This window comes from Bubalus bubalis, chromosome 24 (assembly GCF_019923935.1).
Source record: "Bubalus bubalis isolate 160015118507 breed Murrah chromosome 24, NDDB_SH_1, whole genome shotgun sequence".
NCBI classification, from domain to species: Eukaryota; Metazoa; Chordata; class Mammalia; order Artiodactyla; family Bovidae; genus Bubalus; species Bubalus bubalis.
In genome coordinates, this window is record NC_059180.1 from 4,619,793 (window position 1) to 4,633,151 (window position 13,359).

General features: G+C 46.4%; 1 protein-coding gene across 1 annotated transcript in view; it reads right to left on the reverse strand.

The window, feature by feature from the left end:
* The window catches only part of BAIAP2L1 (BAR/IMD domain containing adaptor protein 2 like 1), a 75,745-nt gene extending 71,531 nt beyond the window's left edge, over window positions 1-4,214 (reverse strand). The window contains exon 1 of the mRNA XM_006044317.3: window positions 3,891-4,214. Coding sequence (XP_006044379.1) covers window positions 3,891-3,941 — 51 coding nt within the window. The 5' untranslated portion in view covers window positions 3,942-4,214. The remainder of the gene's footprint in view (window positions 1-3,890) is intronic.
* Between the last annotated feature and the right edge of the window lie 9,145 nt (window positions 4,215-13,359).

Sequence of the window (13,359 nt, forward strand, 5' to 3'; positions counted from 1 at the left end):
AGATTTGTTCACAATATGCTGATGATGAGTTAGCATAACAAACTTTGGGTGACACCTTAGGCACCAAAGTATGAAAATGTAACTGGTTTGCACGTTTGTTGGCTACCACAAACTAAATTCCTATACCAGGGAATGGGGATGGAGGCTGGCAGGGGAACTGGCTTGTGGGCACTGATATCTCAGACTTTGGGCCTCACTTTCTCAACAGTAAATAAACAGGCCCACCTGGAGGGCTGATGTGTAATTAGAATGAAACAAATGCTCTATGAAGTGTCAAGGGAGGGAGCGGGGAGACTGGCACAGGACAGAAGCTTACTAAATTAGTTAAAGGCTCATTTCTTCATCAAGTATGTACACCTGTTGGGTGCCAGGAACTGTGTGCTAGGTGCTCAGAGCCAAACAAAGCTTCTTTCCTTTGGGAGCTCACATTTGAGCTGGAGTAGAGATAAACATACATGATAAATAAATATATATTATATGCTAAGGGTTTCCCTGGGGGCTCAGTGGGAAAGAATCTGTCTGCCAATGCAGGACATTCGGGTTTGATCAGGAAGATGACCTGGAGAAGGAAAGGGCTACCCATGCTAGTATTCTTGCCTGGGAAATCCCGTGGACAGAGGAGCCTGGTGGCCTACAGTCCATGGGGTCACAAAAGAGTCAGACAAGGCTTAGCAACTGAACAACAATATATGCTAAGGCAGTGAGCACTACAGGTGTGAGTGTGGGGGTCGCTGGGAGACGGATGGGGTTGTCTTCAATTTTAAAGCTGAGTGGGACTCGGAGGAGGTGACATTTAAACAAAGACCTCTGTGTCCCTTCCCCCATCACTGCTGCTTCAGCAAGATTAATGGAGGGGTGACATCACATCCAGTCCTCCTTAACTTCCTCAGACCAACAGGTCTAACTTCCAGCAAGGCTGTGGTTACTTCGGTGTGTGTGTGGTTACTTTTAATTAAGGGTTTGTTTTTTTTTTAAACTTTACTTCTTCCTTGTACCACTAAAGCATGCATTCATCAGAAAACCCATGCAAAATCACAAGCAAGCTGCTGAGGGAAATTATGGGTGTCCTATAGACTGAAGTGTGGGGAGGGATCTTTGGCTTAATTCTAATTAGCAACAGTGACACCACCTGACATTTTGGGGCTTACTATCCTGCCATTTGCTCGTCAAGTCGTAAAACACACATCCTCCTGGGATTTAGTATGGCTCTCTGGTAACCATTTGTCTAAGTACACATTGAAAAACACTCAGCAAATGTTTAAATAAATATTTAAAGATATTTGATACTGCATACAGAGGATCACACTACCTCATAACTCCCCTTTTTCTCTAAAGAATTTATTCCTTTATTTCAAAGTTAGAGAAATTTGATTAAAAAACATCAAAACCCATGCGAGTCATAAAATCTCATTTGCAGGCGGCTTTTGTAAATGCACCTGGTTAGACTGCGTTTCTATTAGTAAAACATTCTAACTTGCCAGGTAACATCAAGGAGATCTCTTTTCCAGGTTCATCCACATTGCTGGGAGACTCTTACCATATTAAACTTAAATTGTTTTCAGGTTTGGTTTTGAGGGGTTTGGGGGAGGAAGAACCTGAAGAGGAGGTGGTGAAAAGATGATGGGCTTTCAATCAGATCTGTGAAATTTCACTGTGCATTTCTATCATAGTCAAAGCATGAGCTAGTGGCATTCACTTTATAGATTATATATAAACTTGCTGTCTGGGGCTGTAAATTATTATCCCACCATCCCAACCTAAACCTGACCCTAAAACATTAACGAGGAAATGGTGATTAAAGTCAGTCAGTAAACATCTGTGAGCTTTTAGTATGTTTTAAGACACCTGGGAATGGAAAGTAATAACGTACAGGTCTCTGATCGTCAGGGTATCACAGCCTTTCAAAATACGAAAATGATTTACAATGTTTTATGAAGAAGGAAATGGCAACCCATTTCAGTATTCTTGCCTGGGGAATCCTATGGACAGAGGAGCCTGGTGGGCTACAGTCCATGGGGTCACAAAGAGTTGAACAAAACTTAGCGACTAAGCAACAGTGTCGATAAACATGCATAACCCAAACTATGAAATCCACACCTTCTTCCTCCTGCCTCAGTTCTTTGGGTAATGCAAAATTGATATCTGTGGGATTGTAATTCACTTGAGCACAGCCCCTCTGCTGAGTCACCACTAAAAGTGACAGTGAAGAAGAACTGGGAGAAAAAGCAGAGAAAAGTGACTTCAGGATTAGATGCCTGAGTCATATCTCATCTCAGATTGGAAAGATATACCAGCCTGTGTCTTGGAGGCTCGAGGGCGGGCGGGCGGGCGTGTGCAATTCTACTCAAATTTGCAATGATCTCCTTTCCTCAATAACGTACAGTTTTACTGTCTTTTATTGACAGTCATCAGAATAGCCACAACTCCCAAGTCGAAGAGTAACAACATGATATTAACACAGTCAACAGCCCACACATTCCTACCCCCACCATTTCAGGATCATCTAAACAATTTCAACAGAAAGGTAAAATCTTAACGTTCAAATTTCTGGGATTTCTAAAACCTGCTTTCTTCTAAGGAAACATGAATAAGGACCAGATTTTGGTCACGGTTACTTACTGAGCTGAGAATGCTATGACAATTGTATCTACTGTGTTTAGTGTGAATGCAGTATAGTCCATATGTGACAGGACTTGTGTATTCAGACAAAGGGAACCAGTCTTTTGAACAAAGGATTATGAACCTATTTTCATGCTTTTATTCTTACCCAACAAAAGTCAATAAACCTCTCTGATTTCCGGAATTCACTTGCAAATTCAATTGCAAATCTAGGAACTAAACTTTAGGGTTAAAAAAAAAAATCTATACAAATGACCCAACTGTGGGTCTTAAAAATGGCTACAAATGCATTCGGAGAACTTGGGTTCCATGAGCCTAAGCCGAATTAAAACAAAAGTTGTTTTGTGTTCTATTAATAGCAGATGATTAAACACATATCTTATTTCAAACTGGAATTCATTTATACGTACTTAAACTTACTAAACTGGCCACTAATCCTAAATCTATGTTTCTGGAAACATTCTCTCGTAATAAGTACAAGTTAAGAGAATGACCATCAACGCATTGCTTAAGGTTGGGTCAACTTTATTCAAACCTCGGACGTTCTTAGACTCCCATTAACCTTCCCCAAATAATCGATATCTGAAAGCCAAATTGAACGTAAAGCTGAGTGAGGCAGGGTCTCTCGGAGGGCCCAGAGAAGTTCTGGGCCCGGTGGCGCCCCCCGCAGGCCCCAGGGCCGAGCCCCGCTCACCTGGCGCTGGCTAATTACCTGGGAGTCTCCCCCTGCATTCTCGGAGGAAACTCAAGCTCGGCTCTCCGAGAAGTCAGGCGCCGCAGCCAGGCCGGCGAGGCCACCGACCCCGAGAGGAAGATGTGGGGAAGACGCGCCCCAGGGGCGACACAGGACCCTCCCGCCCCAAAGACGTTTGGTTGTGAAATGTGTAATTTGCCGGGCGTCTCCTGCGCCGGGAGGGAGAGGAGGGGACCGGGTAAAGAAAGGAGGGGGAGGGGAGGACATTGCCGCGTAAAGTCCCCTCCTCACCTCGAAGGTGAAGGATCCCGACCGTCCCCCCGGGCGAGGACTGCCGGCCGCCGGCGGGGCGTCCCCGCTTCCCCGGCCTCGAACCCCGAACCCCGGCTCCCCCAGGGCTCCGGACCTCTCCCCGCACCCCCAGCCTCGAACCCTGGCGCCCCAGTCTTCCGCCCTCAAACCCCGACGTCCCCACGGTCCCAGCCTCTTCGCCCCCGAACCCCCGGCCCCCCACTCCCCAGTCCCCGCATCTCCCGCTCTCGAACCCCGGCGCCCCCAGGGTCCCGGGCCCGGTTACCCGGTAGGTGCTCTCGGTGAGCCGGTTCACCTCCTCCGGCCCCCGCGACATGGCTCCAGCCGCCGGGCGGGCGAACGCGGGAGGACGCGGCCGGGCCTCGTGGCCGCCCGACTCTGGGCGGCTGTGGAGCGCCGGGGCGCGGCTGAGGGGCCCTCAAGCGTCGGCTGCCTCCCCAGCCGTCGGCCGGGAAGTGCAAATCGCGCGACCCGGCGGCCAAAACGTCAAAACTTGAAGCGCTACCGCAGCGGCCGCCGGCGAGAAGCTGAGGAAACTCGGCCAGACTCGGCCGGAGCGGGCAGGGCGGGCCCCTCGGCCCCACCTGAGGCGGGCGGGGTGGGCGGGGCGGACGGGCGGGCGGGGCGGCCCCACCTGAGGCGCCCTGGGCGATGAGGAGGAGGCGGGCCGAGCCGTGGTGGGCGGGGCGGTGAGGCCCCGTGTGGGCGGGGCGGAGGCGCGCCGGGCCAAGTGGGCGGGGCGTCTCCACCTGAGGCGCTGGAAAGCTGGGACCCCGACCGCGTGAGGGGTCCATGGCGGGCTCGCGACGCTGTTCCGCTTTCAGCCCGCACCGTAGGCGGTCACACCTCTGTGGTCCTAGAGCTCTCTAGTGCCCCTCGCAGTGCTGGCGACAGGGGCCCTGACGCCCACGTTCTCCGCGGGTGCTGTGTCCCCTAGTTGTACTCATTTCCCTGCTTGACCCCTTCCTGCCCTCCCGAATCCCCGACCTCAGAGATCTGAGGGACCTCAGGACAAAGGCTCTCATAGATGGGGGAAAGGGGCAGCCGCTTGCAATCCTTTTTGGAAGTTCCTGATAATGTGAAAAAAATCAATAAATGCCACGGTCTGGTTACAGAAATGGCAGTACATTTTCAAACTTAGATTTAAAAAGGACTTTTAAATTAGTGCAATATAACCGTGCTAGTCACAAGATCGTTAAAAGATTTAGAAGCCCCTAGTGAACGCAGGTATAGTGGAGGTAATGCTCTTCCTTAGGGCGGCTCCTGAAGCTCCCTGTTCTATCTCCACCTCAACCCCAGCCTGAGGACCCCGAACAGGCTTCTCCCAGCCTGAAACACTACTTGGTATCTGAGATACTCACCCAGCCAGAGCGGGAGATCTTATTCTGTATCTAAAAAACTTCTATCTGGGTGGAATTTCATCTTTTATGGGCTATGATGAAGCTTCTAAACTTCTCCCGTTATAAAATTCACTGGGAAACATACACAAAGAAAGCACTGTGTTGGCCTAGATGGGAATATGAAAGCATGAGATGCAGCTAGATTTAGGACAGAATCAACCACTTGGATTCCCGGACAAGGTTATCGTGTTTTGCAAGCTATAAAGCGTACTGTAATTGAGAACCAAAAGGTAATGGATCCTTGGGTGTTGGAGCCCTTAGGTTTTGGGCAGTGGAAGCAGTTACCTCTCCTCAACAGATTTCTAGCATCTGACTCATAAGATTTGCCTGGTGGGTCTTATTTGCCATATTGAGTGAACTGATGACCTTACCATTATCAGCATTGCGTACTGGGCTCTTCAAGGATGTCTGTCAGCTTTCATTTAAACTTGAAAACCGCTTCCTTAACTTTGCAGGTCGGTCACCTTTTGTGTTAGAACCTCCCTCCAGGCCTTCTGATGAATGGGATCATTTCACCCTCTGCTGCAAGGCAGTCAACTGAGGAGCCAGAAAGAGAGCAGAGGCTTAACCTTTAACACCCCACAGCTCAGCCAGGAAGAGATAGCAATTAACAAACTGCTTTAAAACCAGCACATCTCAGACGGTCCAGTTTGTTTGTTGAGACTGGAATCTGATCGAAGGGCCAGGTTCACAAGTGTAGGCAGACCTTCTAACAGATATCTATATTAATGAAATCTCCCTTATGGAAATAATTTCCTGGTTGCTCCTTTAGAAGTCTTAGAGAATGGTCAGCTCTTGGTCTGTATCAGTATTAGGACTGGTGCCGCTGAGTCCCCAAGAACAAATGAGTATTGATTATCTGCTCTGTGCCAGGCGCCCTGCTGAGGGCCATAGTGAAGTACAAAGTGTACTGGCCTTGACTCAAGACCTTAAAACTAGTGCAGGAAGTAGAATTTAAGGAGGACTGCAATGAACGCTGTAGTACAGTCAAATGTGCTATAAGTCCACAAAGACGAGAACGCCCTCAAAAATCCACGTGTTAGGCTCCTCAGGTGTGCGTGTTGGTTTCATGCAAACTTGAAAACCCACAGTCTTTGTTGTTCTGAGGTTTAATGATGCTCAGTGTGAAGTGAAGTGAAGTGAATCAATGGAAAGGGATGACACAGGATAAGGTGAGAAGCCGGTTGTAACTGCTGAGAAAACACTGTAGCTGCTCTCCAATTGCCCAGAACCCAGGCCTGAAGAGCAGCCCTGGCCTCGCTGGAAATCAGCTCCACACCTCCCCAGGGGCAGACAACCAAGGTTTCCTCCTTTAGCTCCTGCTGCTGCTGCTACTAAGTCGCTTCAGTCATGTCTGACTCTGTGCGACCCCATGGACTGCAGCCTACCAGGCTCCTCTGGCCATGGGATTTTCCAGGCAAGAGTACTGGAGTGGGGTGCCATTGCCTTCTCCGCTCTTGGCTCCTATTTGAGTTTAAATAACCAAAAATCCTGTTTACGTTAATGAAAGTTGCAAGATGCAATTGCTGGTGACAGTATCAATGAGATTCTGAAAGCCACACTCCAAACAGGCTCTTGTGTTGGGGTGTCTGCCTTCTTCTTCTGAACTTTCTGTGGCTGAGCTTACAGCCTGCCCAAGGGCTGTCTGCCCTGATGGGCGCTCTGGGGTGTCCACGAGGATTGTCCTGTGTTTTGTGACCAAAGAGGTCCCTGCCAATAACAGCAGTTTGGGGCAAATTCCCATTTAGAGACCAAGAGAATTTGCTGTATGATGCAGGGAGCTCAACCCAACATTCTGTGACAACCTAGAGGGATGGGATGGGATGGGGTGGGGGGTGGGAGGGAGGTTCAAGAGGGAGGGGCATATGTATACCTGTGGCTGACTCATGCTGATGTGTGACAGAAACCAGCACAGCATTGTAAAGCACTTATCCTCAATTAAAAATAAAAATGCAAGAAAGAACACACACACACACACACACACACACGTGATAAAGACCAAGAGAGGGGATGGGGCTTTAAGTGTTCTTACTTTGAAAAAGCAAATGTGACTTGAAAATTCCCTTACCTTTCCAATGCAAACAGCGCTGACTCCTGCCCCATTCCAAATCGATTCTGCTGTAGAGTTTTTTTCCTTATTTTTTTTCCCTTAGTTCCCCAACCAGAGATTGAACCCTGTCGTTTGCATTGAAAGGACAGAGTCCTAACCATTGATTGCTGGGGAATTCCCCTGCTGTAGAGTTCTTCACTTGCTGTTTCCTCTGTCTAGAATGTTCTCCCCTCTACAGTATTTCCTGGAAATGTGAAGCTCAGCCTAGAGAGACCTTCCTTGACCTGAAGTAGTATTCCAAGCCATCTGTAACATAGCATTCTATTTTCATTCTAAGAGTGCTTACCACTAGCTAGCTGTGCTACATGCGGTGCTAAGTCGCTTCAGTCGTGTCCGACTCTGTGCAAGCCTATGGACTGGAGCCTGCCAGGCTCCTCTGTCCATGGGACTCGCCAGGCAAGAATACTGCAATAGGTTGCCATGCCCTCTTCCAGGGGATCTTCCCCACCCAGGGGTCGAACCTGTGTCTCCTGCATCTCCTGCACTGCAGGTGGATTCTTTACCACTGAGCCACAGGGGCTTCCCAGGTGGGGCTAGTGGTAAAGAACCTACCTGCCAATGCAGGAGAAGCGGGTTCCATCCCTGGGTCAGGAAGATCCCCTGGAGAAGGAAATGGCAACCCACTCCAGTATTCTTAAGCTAGACAATCCCATGGACAGAGGAGCCTGGCAGGCTACATTCCATGGACTCACAGAGTTAGACACGACTGAAGCGATTTAGCGCAAGCCACTGGGGAAGCCCTATTGCTCGCTATAGTAGGCTAAAATAAAGATTCCCCAGGATGTTCAAGCCCTAATCCTCGGAGGAACGTGTCAGTGCTACTTTGTATGACAAATGGGACTCTGCAAATGTGATCAAGGTAAGGGTTTGGAGAGGAGGGGATTGTTTGGGATTTTCTGGATGGACCAGTTAGCATCACAAAATTCCTTACAGGAGGGACACAGGAGAAGCTGGAGGAGGAGGAAATATGATATCAGAGACTGGAGTGATGTACTTTAAAGAGGGATGAGGAGGCTACAAGCCGAGAAACACAGGAGGCCACTAGAAGTTGGAAAAGGCAAGTATGTGGGTTCTCCCTTCAGAGGAACTAGGGCCAGAAGGCAGTAGCCCTGCTGACATCTTGGTTTCAGCCAAGACTTTTCAGACATCTGCCCAGAACTTCAGGAGAATAACTGTGTACAGTTTTAGGCCACTGAATTTGTAGTATTTGTTACAGGAGCTAGGAGTCATGTACAGATGTGAGAGCTGGACCATAAAGAAGGCTGAGCACCAAAGAACTGATGTTTCCGAACTGTGGTGCTGGAGAACACTCTTGAGAGTCCCCTGGACTGCAAACCAGTCAATCCTAAAGGAAATCAACCCTGAATATACATTGGAAGGACTGATACCGAAGCTGAAGCTCCAAAATTTTGGCCACCTGATGCGAAGAGTTGATTCATTGGAAAAGACCCTGATGCTGGAAAAGATTGAGGGCAGGAGGAGAAGGTTGTGACCTAGGATGAGATGGTGGGATGGCATTATCTACTCAAAGGACATGAATTTGAGCAAACTCGGAGTTGGTAAAGGACAGGGAAGCCTGGCATGCTGCAGTCCATGGAGTCACAAAGAGCTGGACACGACTGAACAACTGAACAGCAATGGGAAACGAAGACACTAACTAGTCTTTTTCTTGTTCATTTTTTTGTTGATTGTCTCTTCCCACCCACAACCCATCTGAAGAACTTAAGACACCCTTCAGTGCCCCAAGGGCAGGCTGATTTTTGACTTGCTCATTGCAGGCTGCCCAGTCCCTGGCGCATAGTTTTTGCTCAAGAAATGTTAGGAGGATGAGTTTATCAGAAAGCCAAGATGCTCTTCATTTCATGAGAAATCAGCTGCATCAGAGTTTGCTTTCTTCAGTTAAAAAAAAACAACAATAAAATAGACCACTGGAAAACAAATCATGGGTCTGAAGTCTAGAAGGGAATATACAGATTCTAGATTCAACAGCTGTCAATAGGTAACAAAGCATTGGCATGAACAGAATGTATTTTGTCTTCTTACTGAGCTGTCACCATTCTTTATATACCCTGGGTACAAGTCCCTTGTCGGCTATATGGATTTACAATTATATTCCACTCTTCTGTGGGTTGTCTTTTAGCTTCCTGGATATTGTCCTTTGAAGCACGAAAAAATTTTAAGACTTACCTATTTTTTCCTTTCGTTGCGTTTGATTATGGTATCATATCTAAGGAACCATTGCCTAACCAAGGTCACAAAGATTTACCCCTATATTTTCTTCTAAGCGTTTTATAGTTTTAGGTCTACGGATTCATTCTGAGTTAATTTTGAGGTGTAGCAAAAGGGTCCAACTTCATCCTTTAGCCTGTGGACATCCAGTTGTTCTAGCACCATTGGTTGAAAAGATGACTCTTTCCCCCATTGGATTGTCTTGGCACTCATGTAAAAAAATCACTTGACCACCACCATAAGGGTTTATTTCTTGACTTTCAGTTCTGGTTCAATTGCTCTATCCTACCACTATAGTGCCACCCTATCTTATTGTAGCTTTGTGGTAAGTTTTGAAATCAGGAAGTGTGAGTCCTCTAATTTTGTCTTTTATGCTTTGTTTTTTTTTTTTTTAATCTTTTTCAAGATGGCTTTGGCTATTCTGGGTGTCTTTTTCTTTTAAAGGCTTATTTATTTAATTTTTGGCTGCGCTGGGTCTTTGTGGCTGCAAGCGGACTTTCTCTGGTTGCGGTGAGTGGGGGCTACTCTTCATTGCAGTGCGTGGGCTTCTTATTGTGGCGGCTTTTCTTGTGGCGCATGAGCTCTGGGTGGACGGGCTTCAGTAGCTGCAGCGCATGGGCTCAGTAGTTGCAACTCTCGGGATCTAGAGCGCTGGCTCAGTAAGTTCTGGCACAGCCGCTTACTTGCACCGTGGCCTGTGGGATCTTCCTGGACCAGGGATTGAACCTGTGTTGCCTGCATTGACAGGTGGATTCTTAACCAACAGACCACTAGGGAAGCCGTATCTGGGTGTCTTGTACTTCCTTATCAGTTTTAGGATTTGCTTAACAGTTTATGCAGGAAAAGCATTGAGGATTTTAATAAGGGTTTTTATTGATTCTGTCAATCAGTTTGGGAAGCATTACCATCTTAACCACATTACATTTTCTGATCCATGAACACGGAGTGTCCTTCCATTTATTTAAGTTTTTCTTCTTTAAACACTGCTTTGTGACTTTCAGAGTATAAGTTTACTTCCTTTGCTCAGTTTATTCCTTAAGTATTTTCTTTTGGCTGCTATTGTAAATGGAATTGCTTTTTCATTTTCAGACCGTTCATTGTAAGTATACAAACATGTAATTGATTCTTGTTATTCGATGTTATAACTCACTACATCGTTGAACTTGTTCATTAGTTCTAGAAGTTATCAGATTGAGGAAATTCCCTTTTATTCCTAGTCTGTTGAAAGTTATTATCGTGAAAGGGCATTGGATTTTGTCAAATGATTTTTCTGTGTCCATTGAGATGATCGTGTGTTTTTTGACCTTTATTCTGTGAAATAATCAACAATGGTTGATTTTTATGTGTTGAATCCACCTTGCATTCCTGGGAAATTTTCCACTCAGTCATGATATATAATACTTCTTTTTTGTTGCTGGATTCAGTTTGCTAGTATTTTGTTGATGGCTCTTACGTCTGCATTCATAGGGGATATTGGTGTATTGTTTTCTTCTGATGTCTTAGACTGATTTTGATAATGCCAGCACTATAGAGGGAATTGGGAAGTGTTCCCTCATCTTCTATTTTTTGGAAGAGTTTATGAAGAATTGGTATTTATTTTTCTTTGAATGTTTAGTAGAATTTATCAGTGAAACCACTGAGGTCTGAACTTTGCTTTGTGGGAATTTAAAAAATTACTAATCCAATCTCTTGCCATAGATCTTCCAGTGTTTTATTGCAGAGTGTTATTTCCTTAGGTTTCTATTTCTTCATCTCTTAATCATTTACAGTATTACTTTATAGTCTCTACCAGATAGTTCTGTGTGGTTTTTGCTTGTTTAATCTTACCTGGTTTGGTTGTTTTTTGTTTCATTCAGCATGGTTGTATCTGCTGATTGTCTATCATGGAGGCTCCATCAATTCCTTATCAATTTTGGTAATTTTTTTTTATGGGGTCATCTTCAATAATGATCCATTTTTGTCATTAAGAAGCCCAGGTGGGATGAGTTGTAAAGTACTCCTCCAGGAAAACTTTGTACATGTTCCTACCAGGCACTCTAAACAGCTCACCACTGAAGAAGGTGAAATTCAGGCTCTGCACCTGCCCAGCGTCACAGGCCTGGGCTGTTGATTTCTCTTAGGATATTTCTTTCTCCTTAAGACCCCATTTAAGGCACTTCCGTGGTGGTCCAGTCAAGTCTCACGCTGCCAATGCCAAGGGTCCGGGTTAGATCCCTGGTCTGGGAACTAGACCCCACGTGCTGCAACTAAAAGATCCCGCGTGCCACAGTGACGACCGAAGATTCCACGTGCTGCAGCTGTTCATAAGAACCGGCACAGCCAAATACACAAATAAAATAAAAGAATAAATAAGAAAGAACATTCATTCTATATTTATCAATACAATCAATTTAAAAAGACCCCAACTAAGTAAAACTCCTCTGTCCTCCTTACCGGGGCCAATAAGTATTTTCAAATGCCCCTCTTACTGACATGTGGTCTTTGGAGGGTCCCACTGTATGAATGGGTCTCAGCGTCTGCTCCCCTTCTTGCACAGATAAATGGGCTTCCCCGCTGGGTCAGCGGTGAGGAATCCACCTGCAACGCAGGAGACTCGAGTTCAACCCCTGGGTGGGGAAGATCCCCTGCAGGAGGAAATGGCAATCCACTCCAGTATTCTAGCGTAGAGAATCCCATGTACAAAGGAACCTGGTGGGCTGTATAGTCCATGGGGTGGCAAAAAGTTGGACACGACTGAAGCAACTTAGCATGGAAGCGTACAGATAAAACACCTCATATTTGAAACACCTGGGAGCGTTTCCAGCTCCTACACGTCCATGCACACCCCTGAGGGCGGGCATATCCTCTGTCCCGGGGCTTGGTTTCCTCCTTTGTGTTTTTGGTGTCTCTTTTCTTGCAAACTCAGCTGTGTATTATATATTCTTGTTACGTTTTATCTATCCTTTAAGGAATTTGTGACTGGAGAAATTCTGGGTGGTCCAGTCAGCTGGAAACCTAAAACCGCCTCTGTAGTTTCCTTGTGAGACTGCTCGTGGAGAGATAAGGGCTGGGGGAGGAGGAAGGATTCTGTACCAGTCTGTCTGTCCGTGTGCAGGACCCGGCAAGGCAGTTTTCACTTCTTGGCCTGTTTTTTTTCCACCTCTGAAAATAGGGTAGTTGGTCTTCAAGTTAGTTTTAGTTCTAAAATTGTCTGATTTTTTTTTTTTTTTAAACTTCTGTCCAGATGTCTAGATGTCTCCAGGTGCGGCTGGCCTGTATAAAGAGAGACTCTGCCAGAGGCCAAGATAACCTGAGCATTCTTTACTCAAGAAGGCCCAAGGGCAGAAAGGGAGACAGTGGTCTGTTGTTCTGAAGACACCACCGTGAGTTAGCATCACGGGCAAATGGCCAGTCTGTGGAAGTGGATCTGCCTGGCCAGTCTTCTTCTGCTTGTCTTGATTTTTTCCACAGGAATGTATCAGCAGAGAAAGTTCCAGACTGTCTTTTCCTAAGCAGATTTGTTTTCTGGGTTTAGCAAATTCCAAACATCGACCACAGCTGCAAACTTCCTCTTCGGACTTAATAAAGTGTTGCCCTGTATACCTGATATTTTTCCTTGATAAACAAGTGCAATAAATTCTAGAACAACTTTACGTTCACCAAGGGCTTTTTCTGAGAGAGAAAACTTGGAGAAAGATGCTCTGAGATGCTTTTACAGAAGTCTACGAAGCCAGATAAGCAATTCTCATTTCCTTTCCTGTCCTTGGCAACCCACTCGAGTGTTCTTGTCTAGGACATCGTATGGACAGAAGAGCCTGGCGGGCTACAGTCTATGGGGTTGAGAAAGAGTAGGACACGACTGAGTGACTGAGCAACGACCTTGCCGTCACAGCAGGAAAGCCACACCACCACCTGATCAAGCAGTTCCTCAATGTGATCAGCAGGGGGCGCTGAGGGGTGTGATATAATAGTCTCTTCTTTTCCACCAGGATGATGTCTTGCAACGTTTTAATTCT